Genomic DNA, 15,918 nt, shown 5'->3' on the forward strand with positions numbered 1-15,918 from the left:
CACTGAGTTCTGACAAGAAAATTTAGGAGTGGCGTTTGGGGCAGAATCTAGAGAAATCCACATGGTCCTGAAGAGAGCTCTCCCAGGACAGAGCAGCGTAAAGGAACATAACTGAAGGGGATGCAGATGTTAGAGCATCGCCAGGAAAGCTGAGCCGGCATTTGCAGAAAGAACAATTAGAAAGTGGCTTAAAGTTATGTGTAGAGAGAGAAGAGTAAGAATGAAGGCTCCCATTGCTCAGGGCTGATGACAAAGACCAGGGCTCAGCAAATTTCTTCTGTAAAGGGACAGACAGTAGACACTTCAGGTTTAGTGGGTCTCATGGTCTGTCACACTCAACTCTGCCACTGTTGTATGAAAGCAGCTAAGGAATGCGCATGGATGTGTTCTAATAAAACTTTATTTAGCCCCAGCCGAGTGGCTTGGTTGGTTGGAGCACTGTCCCGTACAGCAAAAGGTTGCGGGACTAATTCCTAGTCAGGGCACATATGCAGGGGGAGAGTACGGGAAAGAACCAATAGATGTTTCTTTCTCACATTGACGTTTCTCTCTCCCCCTACCTCTCTAAAACCAATAAAATCATATTCTCGGATGAAGATTAAAAAACTATTTATGAACACTGAAATATGACTTTCAAATAATTTTACATCACTAAATATTTTTTATGTTTCTTCAACTATTTAAAAATATGAAACCCTCCCTAGCTCACAGGTCATAGGTGGTGGGTGAGATCTGGCCGTGGGCCGCAGTTTAACAACCCTATAAGAGACAGAGGGAGCCAAACCAGGCACCTACTATTATACTTCTATCTCCTCTTTCAAGGAAAATCATCCTCGACCCCTGAGGAGCAGGACAACATGGTGATGTGGGATGTGAAGAGCAAGACAGGTGAGGAGGTGGCTGGGCACCCAGGAGCTTCCATACCTGATGTGTCTATAGGGCCAGAGGGCTGTGAAGGTTGCTGATGGAACTGCAGTCAGTGGTCCTGGAGGAGTGTCAGTGGGCAGGAGGTTCCAGGGGACTGGACAACAGGAAAAATTGTATTCTCAGAAAGGACCAATGAGGAAATTATTGATCTGGGCCTGGGAGTGATTTTCAGTGGAATCTGAAAGCACACTGTGTGTCCGGAGTGGGAGCACTCAGAGAGAGAAGGTGATCACAGAGGCCTGCAAGGCTTATGGGAACCCGCCAAATTAACAACAGGCCTGCTTTGTTTATTACAAAAGCGACACATGCTATCATACAAAAGTGAGACACAGCAAAGAAGCAAACAGAATCAAAGAGCAGGAAAGTCCAGCGACAACCCCTGTGAACACCTTGGCATGTACCTTTCCAGATATCTACCTATTAACAAGATCACATATTGCTCATTATGGTTTGTGACTTAATATTTATGCACATCTTTTAATCTAAATCATCACTTTTTGATGCCTGAAAAGTTAAGGTTATTATACAGATGTTTCATAATTTAACTGTTTGCCTCTATTTTAGGTATTTAGGAAATCCTTCCACCCCTACCCCTTTTTTAGGGTATTATTATTGTTATTTTTTGTTAATCCTCACCCAAGGATTTTTTTTTTTTTTTTTTTTTTAGAGAGAGTGGAAGGGTGAAGGGGAGAGAGAGGAGAGAGAGAAACACTGCTGTGAGAGAGACACATCGATTGATTGCCTCCTGCATGCACCCCGACCAGGGCCAGGGACTGAGCATGCAACCCCAAGGTACGTGCCCTTGACGGGAATCAAACCCTTGATCCTTCCATTGTAGGCCAACACTCTAACCACTGAGCCAAACCAGATTGGGGGGGGGGGGCATTTTTGTTTATTTGTTTGTTTTTTAAACAGCAGTGCTCATCCTTGTGGATAAGCCTTTTTACATACTATAATATTTTCTAGAAGAAATTCCCAGAAGACGAAGTGCGAGGATCGATGGCATGCTTCTTGCCATTTTGATTAGGATACATGATGGCAGAGCAAAGGGCATAGCTTCTCAGGGTTTCAGCACTGGGCCGGCAGAATTTCCTTACACCACTCTGGACGCAAGAGAAAACCACTGGCTGGACCATGTAGAACAGTTGTATCCCAAAAGGCTGGATGGATATGAACATGCAGGAAGACAGAGCCCAGCCACACGAGGGAGGACCTCGAAGACATGGAATGAGTTTATGGGAGGTGATGACCCCAGACCTGGAGATGTTTGAGCAGCAAATCAGGATGATCATCTGCCCCAGAGGTCACAGAGGGCACTCCAGGGCAAGGTAGGCACTGAGCTAAATGCTTTCCTCCTCCCTCCCTCCCTTCCATAAACATTTCATGAGCACCTCTAGTGCTGGGGACAGAGCTACACTTTCCACTGGTTTCTCTAGCAACTCTGAGCAGCATCTTTCCTTTTGCAGGTGTGGCATAGATGTATTAGTGAAAGGTACAGGAGAAGGGATATATTAACAGGTATGCCCTTGGGAAAACATTTAAAAGTAAATACTACTTTAATAACCATACATACAAATTAAATGTGTGCTGCTTTTCCAAATTCTAATTACATTGTTTGGAAATCTACTTATCTTAGGAAGGGCTGCAAACTAATCAAGTATTTTCAGGAATGAACCAGAGCACACCAGGAGTTTGCACCAAAGGCTTAGCCCCTGAGGTCTGCAGTGAGCATGTGCTGGAGCCGTTCGGAAGGAGAACAGTGGATGATTCATTTCATTACCAGCAGAGCTCCAGCTACCGTGGCAACGAACACTGGGCCAGAGAAAGGGCCTGGGGCACACTTTGCCTTGACTGTTTTTGGAATAAACCATTGAAACCTTAACTTCACAATACCAAACTGAGATGTGCCACTCAGTGCCAAATACTGTGCGTATGGGGGAGGGGAGGTATCTGCTCCCTTCCAGCCAGAACAACTCGCAGGCAGCCTGCCGGTGGGTACGCGGGCAGGCTTCCCAGCTGCACCATGGTTGCCCAGTGCTGAGCTTGCAGGCCTTATGGAGCCAGCGGGTCCTGTGGGGTATTTCTGGCAGCATCACAACAAAGCATTCGTGGGCCCTGGCAGAGCAATTTGGTGCCTGCAGCCACCAAGGAGACCCGAGCTGCCTGCTGCTCTGGGCTGCAGCCTCAACTACCTCTGTTTGGAAGATAAAATCGAATTGACTGCCATTTACATAAATGTAACAGGAAGTTTCTGAATGGCTTCCCCTGTGTCTTGAGGCTGTTACCTTGGTATTGCTAAGCTAACAGCTGAAATGAACCCAGACAACACCTCATCAAAGCCAGGGGGCGAGGAAGCAGTGGTCCAGAGGCAGACAAGCGCATTCCTGCCAAACCAGAGGAGATTTCACTCTGTGGGCCCTTTTCTGCAGAAATGTCAACAGCTGGGAAAGCCATCAGAGGACCCAGGTAAGGGGCGGGAGAGCAGCAAACACTCTGCTGGAGAAAGATTTGCAAGCTGGAAGAAAAAGTCATCTGCTTGGACTGAGCCTTCCTTATGTGCATTCGGAACGGGCTCACGCTGCTGGATTTCACAGACCTGCTCTATGCAGCTCTGCCATGAGGCGCCTGGGGAAATGGTCAGCTCTTCTACAAAATAGGTCATCTTTCCACCTTGTTATGCTCCTTGTCGACTCTGCTGAAATGGCCACAGCACAAAGGCAGTTCTCCCTGGAGATGCTTTTCTTAGACAAACTGTTCCCTCCACCCTTTGAGAGCCCGGCTCCGGAAAGGAGGGCAGCTGGGGCCGTGGGCTCTGGGAGCATCCCTGTCCTCACCTTTCCCCAGAAGGTGTGCCACCCAGAAACGGAATAACTGGCTTTTGCTTTTACTTCCAAACCTATTAGGGAGTGATCATAACAAGAAAAACTAATACTGACACGAATTATACCATTGTTCTATTCCATCTATTTAGTAACCTGAAATTGCAATTTTTAGAGAAAAGATTATCTTTTAAATAACCGATTCATTATGGTACATGAATGAATGCCATGTTCCCGTATTCCAAATGTCACTCACCATTAAGGGTGCACGCTGGTAAGTGGCACCGATTTGCCACTTGCCCCTTGGACACAGACACCCCGACTGGAGGCCCAGCATAATCGAAGGTGAGTTTGTGGGTTTCCTCGGCTCTTAGCAAGTCACCTGCCCTGCCAGGCACCTAATGAATCTCAATTCTGTAATAAGGCTTGTAAGTTTCCCCTCCCTGGGTGAAGGTGAAAAGGAAACTAGGACTGATGAAGTTCCTGCCAAGGTAACACTATCAATTTCAAGGCCGAGTTCAGAAATCACAGGCTCATACGACGGGAGTGTGATGGGGAGACCACCAGTGTACCCTCTGGCCACAAACCTGGCTTTGAGAAATGAGAAGTGAGGACAGACCTGGATCCAGGAGGGTGCATGGACCAGGCCCCGGCTCTGTGCTGCCCCCCAGGTCCCCATGGGAAGCCTGCCCTGGATCTGGCAGGTGAACAATGCGGCAACTATTCTCTGAAAACCTCCCTTCAAGCTTGTGAAATCCACACATTGTTTTTCATCATTAGTTTCAAAACATGCAGAGTATTTGGCCCTCCTCTAAGTGCTGCGGTGACACAAAGGAAAGGGGAGGCTTGGCCCCTGCTGGGAACAGGCCCCTTGCAGGGGAAAAAAAGAGGTAAGACAGATGCTACCAGAAGCCAGGAAACGCATCGAGGGAGGCTGTGTGGGACACTACCGCTAGCAAGGGCCCCACATACCTGATATGGCATACAGATTGGAGTGCTGGTACTCATAGTCAGCCCGCGTGCTGTTCCTGCCTCGGAAGGTGGCAGGGAGCGTTAGAGAGATGTGCCTGAGAGAGAGACAGGAGAAAAAGGCGATTACATGGTGTATGAAGCGTTCCCCGAGGCTCAGAAAGCACCTGATGCTGTCGGCAGCCCACAGCAGCACAGAGCAGGAGTGGGCGCTCCGGGAGAGCAGGGCTTCTCTATCAGCCTGAGTCCCCCAAGGAATTTAGAAGTTTCCAGACATCAGAAGCCACCTCTTCCATACCAGGAAGGGCATCCAAGCGGAAGAAAGGGTTCCTCCAGCCCACAGCATGTCCAAGGTGCTTCAAGGAGATGGGCAACTTAGTGCAGGTCTCTGCCCACCAGGCACAATATACTAATGGGGCCAGAACACTCAGGCTTCGGACATGAGCCTCAGCTGTTCTGCATCCTGGTTCTATTATCCATCCATCAGCTGCCATACCTGCCCCACAGGGCCGCTGAGGATAGCAGCTCAGGAAGGACTTTGTGAATGAAGGTATTGGGTATGGTTACCACGTGAGTCTAGGACACTAAATACCACGGAGGATGGGAATGGTACACTCCTCTGAATGGCTTGTCTGCGTGTTCCCACTCTGGCAGGAGCACACAGTAGGTGTTCAGGAAAACACCTTCGATTGACCAGCATGTCTTTTATGGCACAGGCGTTGGCTATTAAAGCCACAATGCACACAGAGCACAAGTGAGTATTCAACCAAAGCAAGTGATCCATTTGGTGTGGTTGTCAACTGCCTTTAGTAAATGCAGAAAAGAGCAAAATAACAGGAGAAATATTTAAAACCCCACAGGTAAGAGGGAAAAAACAACAAAAATCCCTCTTCCTGGTATGACTGGGTTGGTTTGAAACAGTTCAGTACCTGAGCTTTGGCCACTCAGTCATTTCCAAAAGGGGGGAAACATCTACTACATGAGAAAGCTTTACGTTCTACACGTTGCCTCTTCCACACAATACATGGGGAATGTCCTAGAATGACTCTTTTACACATGGACACCTGGGAGGAAAGATTCTCCCAACAGGGCTTGTCTCCACAAAGCCAGGAGCAAGCAGGAGCCTCCCAGGATGACACAGGTGCCGAGGGCTGTAAAGGCATTTGGTTTGCTGGCTGCAGAGTGAGCACTGACGTCTGTGCCACCGACCAGCCCAGCACACCAAGCTGAAGGGCTTTACTGAGCACCAACTGTGCGCTTAGGGCCGCAGGGGAAGCAGCAGGCACACCACATGGACATGTGTCCATGGGGTGCTCTGCTGTGCATGTAGTGAATGTGCCGGATGCTGACTGAGGGTGCAGGGTGAGCCCTGAAGCTCTCAGGCAACAGGATACAGAGGGGTAGGAACCAATCGCCCTGCCACATGACATGCTCACAGAACAATAAAACTGGGTGCTGAGTGAGCATGAAAGGAAAGAACAGCACACTGAGATAAAGGCAACAGGGTTTCTTGTGACACCTCAGAGGAGGGCAGGAGTTAAAGGAGTAAGAGGGACTACTGGGTAGGTCAGGGAAAGCTGATACTCCGGTGCAGGGTCAGGGTGCACACAGGACACGATGCTGAAAAGACAGGCCAGGGCCAGAGTGGAAAGAGGTTTGGGTTCTGCACCATAAGACGAAGGTTCCCAACTCTGTTCCACCCATCACGGCACAGATGAAGGCATTAGAGTTGCCTGGTGTCTTGCTAACTACACAGATTCGCAGCCCCGACCCTGGGGAGCCGGTTCAGTGGGCCTGGGGTGCAGTCTAGAAATCTATTTTTAACAAGCTCAAGCAGTGACTGAAGACCGGCCAGGTTTGGGAAACCGGAGAGGGTGAGGAGCAGCTGCAGAGGGTTTAAGCAGTTGATCAATGCCTCTGACCACAGCACTTAGTCAATGAAGCTGAGCAAACACAAGAATGAATTATTGACTGTGGTTGTGGTTGAGCAGAGCTAAAATGATGACAGGTGACCCTGCAGAGAGTGCCTGCCATGTGCCAGGCCCTGGGGTGTGCGGGCCCCATGCGTTCTCTAGGGCTCCTCACATTGCCCTACAAGGCAGACACAGGGCCAGCTCTACGACACGCAGGGCTCAGTGCAAGATGAAAATGTGCGGCTCCAGTTCAAATCTGATTAAGAATTTCAAGATGGTGACTGCAGGGCATTAAGCAGGCGTGGGGCCCTTCTGAGCACGGGGCACTGTGGGACCACCCTCACTGCACAGCTGTGAGCTGGCCCTGGGTAGGTGCGGCTCCTGCACCCACTGTACCAATGAGGGAGTTTCCGGGATTTGCAGGGAAGAACTGTGCTTCAGGGCTGCCACACCCTAAGATTTCTGAGCCCTGAAAGCCCTGAAAAGGTGCATCTGATCTAACTAAGTACACCTGTGGTGTTCTGCTCCGGGGCTGGAGGGACTCAGGAAGGCGGGGCATCAGGAGAACTTTGCAGACAGGAGGACCAGGGTGATGGCACAGAGGCCAAGCAGGACTCAGAGGAGAGAACGGGCAGCCCGGCCACTCAGTGGCTGAGCAAGTGCCTGGAACTCGTCAACAGAGATCTGTGGGGGACTCCGCAGAGGCAGGACAGGCAGGGCCCTGCTTTCTCAGAGCTCACTCTGCAGCAGGGGACATGAAAACACCCATAAAGGTACAGAATACTTGCTCACAAATGTGATCACACATGGAAGGCAAGCATGCTAAAGTGCAGCGCATAACTCTGCGCAAGGCTCCCCCAGGACAGAGGACAAAGGACCCGAGTGAGAGTGACTGACATAAGGATGGGCAGGCAGAGAGGAGCAGAGCCCCAGAGGCTGAGGCCTCCTAAGTGGCAGGAAGGGACGCTGAGGAGACCTGGAAGGAGGCAGGGCTGGCCAGAGCCTGAAGGCCAGGGAGAGCCTATGGGACCAGGCTGAAGAGGGCTACGGGGCCACAGCACTTAGGGCTCTACAGGAGTTGTAACTTTATCCAGAAACTCCAGCTACAGTGGCTGATGCAAGCGTGGGTGTGGATAGCATTCAGAGCAGAAAGTGGGACAGGCCCCCCGCCAGGGAGCATCAGGGAGCGTCAGGGAGAAGAGTTCCCAGAGCTGCAATAGCTGTTTTTGCATTTTTGCTTCTGTTGTTCCTGAACACAGGCAGGAGGGGACATGGGGACAGGAGGCACATCAAGGTCTCCTGTTAATGAAAATGAACAGTTTGGACCAAGGGACAGATCACCTGTGGTTAAATTGAATGAAAGTCACCTGCTGAAGGAGAAGTGGCCCAGGGGCTCTGCAGTGTCAGATTAGCCTACAAGTGACAGAGGGATAGGAATGGCTCTGCGATCAGCTGGGTCTCAGAGTGAAATGACATTCTAGTCCCCTGCGTCTGGTGGGGACGCACCTGCCAGGGCCTGGGCTAGGTTCCTTCACATGTATCACCTTGCCTAATCCCCCCAACAACCTTTTTAGGTAGGAATGATTTATTCATTTAACAGAACAGGACACTGAGGCCCTCGGAGAGAAAAGCAGACATAGCGAAAGCCAGGAATTAAGGAAAAGGTAAGTCCCTATGTCCCCTGGAGGTGGTTATTATCTGAAAGTTGTCCTAATGTGTTGTCTTGACCATCAGGTATATGGAGTGAGGTTACTCAACCAGGGATGCCGGGTCCATACTGAAGACCCTTTGGAGACTGAGGAGCCAGGGACTCAGTTAGCATCTCTGCCACTTACTAGCTCAGTGAACCTGACAGGTCACAGTCCTTCTAATATGTACAAAGGGAAAAGCAACATACAGATGTGGACAAACCATGCCCCAACCCAGTACCCAGGGAGGCAGAGCAGCGGTAGTGGTTAAGAGCACCGACCCTCAAGTCTGCCCCACAGGTTCCAATCCCAGCACCACCACTGGGAGCTGGGTGCCCTTCAATGAGGTGTGCTGCCCCTCAGTACACACCTTGCTACGTACGAGGAGGCATAGCAGACAGCACAGAACCAGGTCTGTGGTGAGCAAAGAGAAGTATAATTCCTAGTATAATTCCATGTGTGACGCCTATCCTGATTCTCCCCATTATTCCTGCCATCCCTGGCATAATTTTAGAGTCCTGCTCATGAGGGCCTCAGTACAGGGCCACTGCAGATCCCTCCGGTGCCCTCTCTCTGCGTCAGAATGAAATCCAAGCTGCTCACGGTTGCAAGGTCCTGCCAGTCTTCGTTAGCCCTCCTCTCTGGTCCTGTCCAGTCCATGCACTCACATCTTCCAACCTTACTGGCTGCTTTTTGTCTCTTTCCTCTCACTCTCATTTCTACCTCGGGGCCTTCGCACTGCTATTCCCTCTGCCTGCAACACTCTTCCCTCAGTTCTCCAGAAGCTGGGTTCTCCTCCTCAGACAGGCCACCCCTCAGATTCCTGCCCTGGTCACCCATCTGAGGAAGCACCCCACCTTGTCTCCCTCATGATCCCTCTCCTTTCTGAAGAGCCCTTCCCAGTCTACAGGATTGTCTGATCTGTCTACGTATCACCAGAACACAGTCTGTGTTCCACTTTCTCTTCCTACCATCTCCCCAGTGCCTAGAACAGTGCCCGCCACATAGGGGGCACTTAAAAATGTTAGGGAGACCTCTTAATGTTATCTAACACTTGTTAAGTGGATAAATGAATCTGATTCTTGTGATCAGAGATAATCCTGGGAAACTTACAGGAAGGCCCCCCCACTTATCTCCTTCTCACCACTGGCACTGGGCTGGTTAACAGTTTGAAAAATGCAATCATTTTTGGTTCATGGATATTTTTACATAAACAGTAAATATATTCATCATGACACTGCTTATAAAGCAAAAAACTGGAATAAAGTGAAATATCAAATATTGGGAATTGGTTAAAAATGATACAAATTATGGTCTGAGAAAATATTTTACACTCATTGAAAATATTTTAGAAGATGGTAATGGTAGAACCCATCTCTATTCCCATAGCATCTAGGGAGAAAAGGTAGATAAAATCTTTACTTTTATACTTGCAACTATAATTGGCTAAGCCAACACTCTTTAGTTTCTTTCCCATCACATGACCATCTAAGAGTCTAAAGGAATGTCCCACCCAAGACACTGGGCAGTACTAGAAGAGAAACAGGAAGAAGTCTCAGGAAACCAGCTCTGCCTTGCACGGCACCTAGAGATGACCTTCTGGGACCATCCCCAGCAGGTCTTGGACCACTGCAATAAGGGGCTGACCATCAGAGGCCAACGATTTCTGCCACTTGACTCAAGTGATGAATTATTATTCTAAAATCCGCTTGGTAACTGGAGAATTCTAACTAGGACAGCTCCTAAATGCTGGGGGCCCTACTCAGAGTTCCTCTCTGTCACCCGCCCATGGGCTGCCCAGAGGAGACCAGGCACACCCTGCTGAGCGACCACGTCTCTCTGCAGGAGGGACGGGCTGTCCCGTAACAAACAGGTCAGCATCCCATGAGCTGCCTACAGGGGCTGCAGCTAAACAGATGCTGAGGGAAATTTCAGTTCCCCCCAAGTCAGTGGCAGGCACCTAATTCAATTAACACAGCCACCAAGCTGCAGACGGCTCCACATAGAAGCCCTTCAGCTACCGAATACACTTTACTATGTGATAATAGTTGCCGACACGATTTATTTCCTCTGACGGGATTCTGCTTTTTCCTTGTTAACTTAAATCTGTATTTTCTAGTGCTGATTCCAGGTCTGTGTGAATTTTTAAAATGTGACCATTAATCTTCTGGACCCAGTAGCCACATATAACGAGGGTGGCTCTGCCCAGGCATCAGCAATGGCCGCTGTCCCTCAAACTGTCAGAGGGCAGCATCAAGCACACTCGTGGTTAGAGACAGATGTCACTGTTATCTCCCCCCGCACACACACACACGTGCAACCCAAACAAACTCTGTGACGTGAAATGACAACTCCCATTCTGTTTCCTGGGCTGACGGATGTACAAACCTCCTTCCTGGGCAGGAGTTTTCAGCATATGCCCCAGGGACCCCTGAGGGTTCCCGAGACTCTTTCAGAGAGCCCACAGGCCACGGCTATTTTCATAATAACACTAAGACATCGCTGGCCTTTCACTCTCATCCTCTCAAGCAGACAGAATTTTCCAGAAGCTTCGTGACATGATGGTGTCACTGCTCTGAAGTCTGCTTGTGTATTCTTGTGTTTTCCACTTTTCAATTTTAATTTCTAATAAGGTAACTAAGGATAAGCACAGCCCACACAAGCATAGCTCTATGGAATCCTGTTATTAAGAATATAATATTCCTAGAGCAGAAAGTTTGAAAGCCACTGTTCTCGGACAGTGTGTTAAATGTGGCTGCAGAAGACAGGTGTGAGGCTCCAAGACATGCAAGGGTTTTGCTTTTGCCTACAGGTCATTTGCCTGAACCAGTGCCAGGGCGAAAGGCAGAGCAGGGATAAAAATATGAAAATGGCCCGAGAGATTCCTGGCCTACTCCAGAGAAGAGAAAAGGGAAGGGTAAAATCACAAGTCCAGAGGCCCAGGGTTTGATACTTTTGTTTAAATACATCTTGATTGGAAATGCACGGCAGGGCAGGATAGCAGCACTGTCTAGACAGCTAGCCAGTGAGGAGTAGCCCAGGTGATTCAATGGGAAAAGGGTAATCTTTTCAATAAATGATGCTGGAACAACTGGGTAGCCACATGAAGAAAAAAAAAATGAAGCTTGATGCTTACCTCACACCATATATACACACATATATAAAAAATGACTCAAGAGATTCAAGGGGCTAATCTAGAAGAGAGAAGGGACTGAGTAAATGATTAAGCCCAGAAGGCCTACAGTTTGATACTCTTTATTTAAATGCATCTTGATTTAATAGGTATAGCATGACCTCTTCTAGAAGAAGACACAGGAGATGATCTCTCTGACCTTAGGTTTGGCAAAGATTTCTTAAAAGGACACAAAAAAGCACAAACTAGACAAGCTCATCAAATTATACTTTAAATATGTGCAGTTCATCCTACATTGAGTATACTTTAATAAATACTTTCCTGATCTAAAGATACTTTAAAAACACCCTAAATAAAGAAGACAATAGGGTTCACAGTACTGCAGAAAAGGACTGAACGGAGAGCCACAGCGAGAAGCATCCCGCCAGTGGTGACTCCAGACTCTTCCTCCATCAAACTAACTGCCTGGAGATCATGGAGCCACAGAATTTGGACAACGGGAAAGAAAGTCATGAATCAGAAATCTTTTACTCCTCCAAGTTGTCTTTCATTTGTGAAGATGACAACACAAAAAGACCATTCATGTCCCTTTCTCGGAAAGAAATACATTTAACAGGCTCCAGATGATTCAGAACTAAGATTTCAGAATAGGGAGGTGATGGGACAAAAGGGCCTGCAATGACTCTTTCCCTGTGGGCATCTCACCTGAGGAAATGGTAAAATAACAGTAGCTGACACTGCATGGCAGGGCTTACCCTTCACGCACATCATGCACTCCCCACCCGGATCCTACAATGAAGTGCAGAGATCCTCTCTCTTTGACTCTCTTTGACAGATGGTCTCAGAGAGGTTCAGCAGCTTGCTTAAGGGGGCACAGCCTTGAACTTGAACCCCAATGGGGAAAATGACAAAATTCAGCTCTGAATCACGATGCAAATAACATTATGTCTAATTCAGAATCTCTGGCAGACATAAATGATGTTTACAGGTTTTCCGCGTGGGACTGTGGGACGGTGTTTATGATACGGTTCTGAGCGAGGGACTTGGGACGACCATATGGGGAGGGTGATCTGGGCAGAAGAGGCAGGAACTGGATCCTTGGGCAGTGCTTATTAAGAGCAATGGACAGGCGAAATGGTCATATAAAACAAAACTAGGACAGAACAAGGAGAAAGAATGAGCCCGACATCTCTCCATCAACGTGGACAATCTCAAAGAACAGCCATTAGGTCAAAAAAAGAAAAAAGGAGAAAGCCCCACCAAGTTGCAGAATGACATATAGTATGTAAGTACCACACAAACAATAAATTTCTGGGGTTACACATGTACATATATACCACAACACAAGCAGGACCTGAAGGCTATGCCCCTCAGCAGGCATGTCCCGTGCTGGAGGTAGGGCTGTGTTAGGAACAGTGCTCACGGTGTGACCAGCGAAGTCTCTGACATGAAAGTGTGAGTTCCATATTCTTTTATGTGTTCATTTTTTTCAATGAGAACCGATTTTTCTATTTATCAGGAAAAAAAGAAGATGGCAAGACTAGGAGGAGAAATCTTCTCAAAGTTGCCGGAGGCATTAGAAGAGCATGTACAGGAAAGCATCCAGCTCTTGGTGCTAAAGGTACATCTTGTTCTCTGGATAAACGTGTCTACTGGTGGACAAGGACCAGGGGTAACGTACAAAGGAAAGTCACAGAATGGGGCTGGGGGAGGAATATGCGAAAGCCACCATAATGAGTTAAGGTGGCCAGCAGGAGAGAGACCACGGCAAGTGGCTAAATGAAATGCCACTCTATTCCTGCACACCACCACTGGGAAGAAGTCATCTGTGACGTCCAGCTTCTGTGCCAGGTGTGAGGACGTGCTTAATGAATGCCGTTTAATGAAGAAAAAGGCTCTTATAAAACACCTGGCACAGGCGGAGTGAGGGAGTCACAGGAAAGGGGCCTCTGCCACACCTGCTGGCATTTTAATAAGCACCTTCTCCAGCATCAGCTCTCCAAGGCTGGTCAGTGGTGTCAGAACCAGGTCCCTGACCATTGCCCACATGCGCTGACAGTTTAGGGAAGCTTATTTCTTAAGGACCATATGCTCAGGTATTGGATCACCCTGGAAGGTAATTAAAATGAATCAATTCCCCCCAAAAGGGTGTGACCAGCACCCTCCTCAAAGACTTCACAGCCAGGAGTCCTGTCCCAGGTCCCTGCGCTTCCACACTGGGATTCTGAGTCCCGATTCAGATCTCTGAAGACCCAGAGATGCAAGAAAACCTTGCAATTTTTCTTCTTTTAACTTGGTTCCACTAAAACAGAAACTCTGTGATTTTAATGGCCCTAAAATATTTTTAAATGTGGCAATTTTTCTTTTCTCATTGATTTTGGAGCCAGCCTCAAGAAGAAATCTCCATGTGCAAACTTTGTTATCATTTCTCATGGTCTGATGAAACATGTTTTGTTTTGTTTTGTAACTGACATCAGGAAAATCAAGTGAGGTTTTATAAAACTTAAAACAGACCTATTTCCTCTACAATGATATTCATGAGCTCATAAACTTTCTATGCCCAGACCTGAAACTTAATTCCAAATATACCCAGTGAAATGATGCCCTGCAAAGGAGATAGGCCATGGTATCAATAGGTACACGAAGCTGCTATAATTAGATGCTGTGCCTGGTTCAGTCCACTAAGTTTTAATTGAGCTCCTACTATATGCCAAGCACTGTGTTTGGCACTGAGATAGTTTTAAAAACCAAATGATAAATGTGTATTACCAGGAGAAAGAAGCCAACTGAAAAGGCTATGGACTGTATGATTCCAACTATATCACATTCTGGAAAAGGCAAAACTACAGAGACAGTCAAAGATGAGCGGTTGCCAGAGGGGCCGAGAGAGATGAAGAGGCAGAGCACAGAGGATTTTTAGGGCAGTGAAAATACTCTGGATGGCACTGTAATGGCAGTCATACGTCATTACACAGTTGTCCAAACCCACAGAACATGCAACACCAAGAGTGAACCCTGAGGTGAACCATGAACTTTGGGAGATGATGTGTCAATGCAGGTTCATCCTCGATTGACAGACAAAAGCACCCTTCTGGTGAATGACGCTGATAACGGGACCAGAGGTACATGTGGAATCTCCGTACCTTCCTCTCAATTTTGCTGTAAACCTAACACTTCTCTAAAAGAATGAAACATGAAAACAAAAATAAAAAAGCCAAAACAAATACAAAATGAAAATAAAACGCCAAATGAGGCCCATATCTTTCCTTCTTTAGGAAAGTGAACTGAAACACACATATAAATCCCCCAAATTATGAAGTAAAAAGCTCTAAATGTCAGAAGATATGCAAATAAAAGACTACAAGGTTATATGCTTTAATTTTAAAACAATGGCATAAAACAAAACACACACCTGTTGAGCACCTACCACGCACCAGGTGCTCCACTAGGCCCTGGGAAGTGTCCAGGGACACGGGAGCTGTGGTCCCACCTGCTGAGAGGAAAGGACGCAGCAGGGAAGAAAAGGCCTGAGCAATGAAACAGTAACTCAAGAGTCAAGGCACACCTAAGCGATGTCACGAAGATACAGGCCACGAAGGCTTCTGGGGTCAGAGAAATGAGAGAGAACTTCTGGCTCGGGTGGTCGCCAGTGGCTTTCTGGAGGAGGGGGGCCCTGAAGGCTCTGCTCCTGTAACCACCTGTTACTATGACAGTTACTACTCACTGAGCACCTGTACTATTCTTTTTTTTTTTTAATCCTCACCGGAGGATATTTTTTTTTTTTACTGATTTTTGTTTTCAGAGAGAGAGGAAGGGGGAGAGGGAGAAACGTGAGAGAGAAACATCGATCAGTTGCCTCCCTCACACGTCCCAACCAGATTATCGAACCTACAACCTAGGTAGTTGTCCTGACAAGAATTAAACCTGCCACTTTTTGGTGTCTGGGACGACGCTCCAACCAACCGAGTCACCCGGCCAGGCCGCACTTGCACTATTCTTCATGCTTTACTCTCACATCTAATCATCTCGACCCAGCAAGGTAAGTTTTGTTCTACAGATGGGGGGAATGGGGTTCAGAGAGGTTAGGAAACATGTCCAAGGCCACAGAGCTAAGGAAATTGGTTGTGCTAGGATTTGAGTTTATGCTTTTTCCACGATGCCATGTTCCTTTGCCGAGACGACACCAGCACAGAGTAAGTACAAATGCAGACTTGTTCATTTTCCATTCGAGCAGCCCATTTGCCATGATCACTATAACTTCAACCTACCAACCTGCCTGTATAATGAGTTTTCCTCATGGGCAACACAGACACACATGCACCCCCCTCAAACAAACCCCTCCACAATGGACAAGGAAAAGAAAGCTGCCAGGAAGACTGAGGAAATCACAATTCCAAACTCCCCAAGTTCCTCCATGCAGAGCTTTAAAGTATGTGCAGTTCCACAGCATATGGCAAATCAATTACTAG

General features: G+C 47.7%; 1 protein-coding gene across 9 annotated transcripts in view; it reads right to left on the reverse strand.

Moving 5' to 3' along the window:
* Positions 1-15,918, reverse strand: part of MVB12B (multivesicular body subunit 12B) — a 142,190-nt gene that overhangs the window by 62,857 nt on the left and 63,415 nt on the right. For 7 of the 9 annotated variants that reach the window (XM_081151097.1, XM_081151101.1, XM_081151104.1 and 4 more), the window contains one exon: positions 4,719-4,813. In XM_081151097.1, coding sequence (XP_081007223.1) covers positions 4,719-4,813 — 95 coding nt within the window. Of the gene's footprint in view, positions 1-924; positions 1,022-4,718; positions 4,814-15,918 lie in introns of all 9 variants that reach the window. The other 2 variants (XM_081151103.1, XM_081151102.1) reach the window with 1 other exon arrangement.

This window comes from Miniopterus schreibersii (assembly GCF_964146895.1).
Source record: "Miniopterus schreibersii genome assembly, chromosome: 11".
In the NCBI taxonomy this organism is placed as follows: domain Eukaryota; kingdom Metazoa; phylum Chordata; class Mammalia; order Chiroptera; family Miniopteridae; genus Miniopterus; species Miniopterus schreibersii.